General features: G+C 38.7%; 1 protein-coding gene across 6 annotated transcripts in view; it reads left to right on the top strand.

Moving 5' to 3' along the window:
* The window catches only part of RUFY1 (RUN and FYVE domain containing 1), a 45,445-nt gene that overhangs the window by 30,326 nt on the left and 10,025 nt on the right, over window positions 1–5,094 (top strand). For all 6 annotated transcript variants that reach the window (XM_019506180.1, XM_019506179.1, XM_019506178.1 and 3 more), the window contains exons 7-9: window positions 1,057–1,118; window positions 2,622–2,687; window positions 4,574–4,643. In XM_019506180.1, the coding sequence (XP_019361725.1) occupies window positions 1,057–1,118; window positions 2,622–2,687; window positions 4,574–4,643 (198 nt within the window). The remainder of the gene's footprint in view (window positions 1–1,056; window positions 1,119–2,621; window positions 2,688–4,573; window positions 4,644–5,094) is intronic.

Below are 5,094 nucleotides of genomic sequence, written 5' to 3'. Positions count from 1 at the left end.
GGAAGGGATCTCATGAGGTCATGCAGTCCAGCCCCCTGTTCAAGGCAGGATCCCTGACTAAACCATCCCAGCAGAGTCCCTGTCTAACCTCTTAAAAATTTCCAGTGATGGAGATTCCACAACTTCTAGGGAGCCTGTTCCAATGTTGGACCACACTGTCAGACAGTCCCTCCTAGTCTCCAATTTAAATTTCCTCTGCTGTAGTTTGAGGCCGTTGCTCCGAGTCCTATTTCTCTAGCTACAGAGAGAGCCTGTATGTCATACAGATGCCAACACAGTTAAGTACACGCCTAAATATGTTGCTGAATTGAGGCTACTGATACATGCAAGACCTACATGGTAGTGGAGAAATCAAGACTGTTCACTAAAAATGAACTAGGTTGCAGAGAGCAAAACATAGAATACATGATGAAAATGATCATTACTGAATCATGAAGAAATAGATGGAAGGAACTTCTTGAGGTCATCTGGTCGTAACACACTGTGCAAGGCAGGATCACCCCAAATGAAATCATCCCAACCAAGTGTTTGTCTAACGTGCACATACAAGCATGGTATCAAATGTTCATTGAAAAGGACTGAAGTGATGGAACAGAAATAACGTACCTTTTTTTTTCAGTGGTGGTCCAGAAAACATAATATGGATTCACTGACTGCAATAAGTCCGTATAAGATATTGTTGGGGGTTTGTTTGATTCAGTGTTGTCCCACTCGACACTAGCAGCATTAACACTTACTACTTTTTCCATAATAATTCATGGGAATCTGTCAAAAGTGTGTGCTAGGAACTTGAATGCTGTAGACAAGTCTAAACTGAACAAAAAGTAGACCATATGGTTAGGTTTCATTGTGATGTTGATTATTTAAAGAAAAAGATACGGGAGCATCTTCATTTTATGGTTTGCTTGGGAAGGCATTATGAAGCTTAAGGTTTACTCAGAATATAAAATAGAGAAGCAAGTAAATGAAACCAGGAAGATGATATCTACTGTTGCTCAAAATATTTCAACTAATTTGCCTAATAACACCGAGGTTCTTTGTTTTGGTTTTTATCAGGTTGGAGTGATTGATTTTTCGTTGTACCTTAAAGACACACAGAACAATGATGATCTCAAACAGTATGTATGATATTCTGTTGGTTCTTAACTGTGTTTTAGTTTTTTGTTGTTGTGTTTTTGGTGGGTTTTTTAACCCCAAAAACGTAAGAACCTTAAACTGTCAAATGTTAGTCCATTACAGCATATCCACGTTGGGAGAATCCTTTAATTGTTTCAGGAAAAACATAGCATCCTAAATAGGTCTTGACAGATAAACCGGGCAAAACTTGTTAACTTCCAAATATTGGAATCATCATCATAGCAGTTCGGTGGTAGTACAGTGGTTGCCACATGGAGGGTCAGAGTTTGTCCTCAACTGAAGTCCCTGCTATCAGTTATCAGGATCTGAGTTTATGGGGATATACTGTGCTGAACTAATTGATTAGGGCATGTGGTTTTGCCTTGGCACCATGTAAGCCACTCCAGAGTACTACTGAATTGTCCGTCATACATGGAGACATGCAAGGCCGTACTGGATTTAAAGAGAAAAGTCTATTTGTCAGAGAATGTTTACCTTCTACCTGCAGTATAAGCAACACCGTGCATACTGTAGCTGAAAGAGTGGCAGGAGGAAAAAAAGTAGTTTGTTTTACTACTTGTATTTGAAATCATCTTAAGTTCTTCTGTTCTGGTAAAATGTTTCTCTGTCCCTTGTATGAAAAAGACCATAATTGTAAGAGCATGAAAATGTGCAGGGTGAACTTAATGCTATGTTTTAGAGAGAGGTAGTTAGCTATGCTAGTCTGTTTTTAAGTCACTTTACATTTACTTTCTGAAACAGACTAACATTCAAGTTGACAGTGTCCTTTCTTAATGCCTGCTGTCACTTCATCCCTGGGACAAGTCCTGCATTTGTTTCTCTGTTTATTTCTTTTGATTATCAAATGCATCTTGGTACCTGTGTGCAAAAAAACAACAAAACCCATTATTCTAAAATTAGACTGAAATGTACTTCATTTTCCCTTTGCAACTTGAATTAAAAGCATTATCCATTACACCCAGAATCAAAACTGGACAGATACTCAAACGCGGTCATTTGAGCTATGTCGGGTTATTTTTGAAATCTCCTGTTACAGGACATTTATTTAGGCAAAATTTAGGGCTGCTGATATTAGAGCATCTTCAGTTGTTTTGTATGTGCTTGTTTGGAACTCAACCCCTATACTTGATACGTGTCTTATTGGTACCCCTGCTGTTCCCATGTCTCCAGTCTTCTATTTCCCCCTTTTTTTTTAATCTCTTTACCCTGTTTTGGTGCACAGTGCTGCTGCTGCTTTTTGCCTTCAAGCTTGTCTTTTATCCATAACCATTTATTTTAAGTTTGCTAACTATGTAACTTTGATGTCTGGTACAGAGAGGTCCTTGTATTCTAATGGGATACTCATTCAATTGAAAAGTGTGGGAAGGGAACTTGTTGCAACCTTTGATACAAGGTTCTCAGCCTGGGCTGGCCAATAGGTATCTGGTGCAAACTAGTAGTTTGTAATGAATGGCATTGCCTTAAATAATTTCACTTCATTTTAGAGATGGAGGGATAACTGCTGTGCTTGACCAGAAGCATTATGTGGAAGAACTTAATCGACATCTAAGGTAGGAGTTCTCAGTTTCAGTGCAGGAACACACGCTTACATGTTTGTTTTTTTTCTTTGTCCTTATTGAAACTCTGTAGAACTTGCCTGTAAAATCATTTGATAAATGAAGAGTTTTCTCGAACATGCACATCTTGTAGGAAGAAAATTCTTGGTAGATTCTTGAACATAAGTCCAGAGAGGCATTAGTCATCCTCTCGCAGCATACCTCCGAAAAATGAATTTTCACTGCACCAAATGAATGAGTGGGCTTCTTTTCAAACAGGCTCTGCATGTTTGTGTGTGTACCATTCTGGGGCATATTCATTTCCCCTATTAAAATGTCTGTTCCAGTTTGGTTTTTTTGCCTGGCTTTTGCTTTGTCTTTTTTTTTTTATTTGTAATTATTTGGCTGTTTGTCAACTATTTTTTTACTTTGACAAAATACAGAAGGAATCTACTGCTGGTTTGTTTTGTAACTGGATGGCCCAGCTGCCTTGTATTTCACTTGTGCTTTTTCTTAATATGACTGACTTGTTTGAGGGCATAATTGTTAAATATTGTTTATGCAAGTGCAGTCATGCATACAGTATTAGGTAGCCACTCCCTATTCAGTCACTTGAGTTCTGTACATAAACAAGTCATTGGGAATGCAAGTCACCCTTAAAATGGGGTTATGATGGCAATGAATGTTGATTTTGATTTGGTTTTTTGGGGGGGGTTTTCCTCTTCTCCCTGCCCCACAAAGCTGCTAAGGTATTCCTAGCAAACCTCATGTCTCTTAGCCAAATACTTAAGATAAAAAGAGAGTCTGTATTTTGTATAAAGAGAAAAGCTGGTCTCCATTTTAGACTTAAAGTAATTTAGTATTAACCTACTCTTGTGTCTCACGTCTGTAGTCATGATTCTCAACCAAGGTGCTGTGGCTAATGAGGTTGAGAACCACTGCACTGTAAGATGAGTGAATACATGTAGAGGTGCAAGCAGGGCTCCATGGTGAGCTTGGGGAATTAAACCTACCGACTTCTCTTTAGTCCTTGATCCAGCAAACTCTGTGGGAGAAAGGACAATGGGGCTACTCCTGTGTCTGAAGTTGGGTGCTCTGTTGGATTTAATAAATAATGCAGTTATACTTCTGTCAACTTCAGTCTAGCCTGTGTTTGTGGGCTTCCACTAGCTGTTCCATTTATCTACTGTCCATTATACAAATGAGCTTGTGCCTCTGTGGTTGGGTACTGAAAATGATGTAATAATGTTTTTAATGGTAGTAGTCTTACATGAGCAGGCAGACGTGGATTTTGAGGACCTATTGTAGGGGTTGCCATTTTTATACTTTCTGAACTGGGAAAAGTACAAAAACAAATTGAACTGTACTAATATGAGGCATAGACAGTCTTAAGTATTTTGAAACGGCAGAAAAGACATCCTTTGATTTGGGTGTCTTTGATTTTTAAGAAGTCTCTAGAAAGTCGGAGTGTCATTTTAGGCTATGTTTCATCCTTTTTACCCAGTTCCATTGACATAAAGGACCTGGAACACTGGTTCGTTCTTGATGTATGGAAGCTTATTTTTACTGCTTCTCCCACCTCACTGTTAGAGGAGCACCCATTTGCTCAGCGTCAGCAGAGTACTTAGAACACTTAGCTCCGACTAGGGGCCATGCACTGGTTGTAGCAGCTTGTTGGCTTTACCTACATGCCAGACAAATTTGGCAAGCTGACATCTCTCCCTCACCGCTACCTCTTGTGAAAGTAGTTGGCATTATTAACTAGGGTTTTTATATTTTTGCCTTTCAATCATGAAGTTGCTGTTGACTGATGGTTTTTATAGAAAATACAACTATGGGAGTGGATAAAAGCTGAATATGGCTTTCTTTTTACCTAAAGCAAATGTAACTTTTTGCTACAGCTGCACAGTTGGTGATCTTCAGAGCAAAATAGACTGCTTAGAAAAGACTAATTCAAAACTCCAGGAAGAGGTTTGTGACTAACTATACATTCTTTATTACACATGTATTCTTTGGTTAGTTGAGCAGGTTGGATTATTTTCCTTCTGAGCTGAAAGGGAATTCTGCCTTTGAATTTCGTGAACCAGGACTTTGCCTTACATATTGTACGTTTCATGCATTTGAAATATGGGCTTTAATAGGAATGACTTGAGTCGGAGCACTTTACAAGTTTTCTGACATATAAAACCATGATAAGCATGGTATTTAGATCTAGGAAGCTGTAGCTGCTAGATGTCAGTTTAATAGAAGACTCTCCTATCCAAGAAGTGTGCAGACTCAAAAGGATATTCTCTTTTACAAAATGTATATAAAGATTACTTGCCTGGTAATAACTTGTTAAATACCTCACTTACTCCATCCTAGATCGCCTATTGAGGTCCATTCCAGCCCTACTTTTCTATGATCTTCCATCCTCACAGCA

Source organism: Gavialis gangeticus, unplaced genomic scaffold (assembly GCF_001723915.1).
Source record: "Gavialis gangeticus isolate Ggan-Ray unplaced genomic scaffold, GavGan_comp1, whole genome shotgun sequence".
In the NCBI taxonomy this organism is placed as follows: Eukaryota; Metazoa; Chordata; order Crocodylia; family Gavialidae; genus Gavialis; species Gavialis gangeticus.
This window is presented reverse-complemented; position numbering and strand designations above follow the sequence as displayed.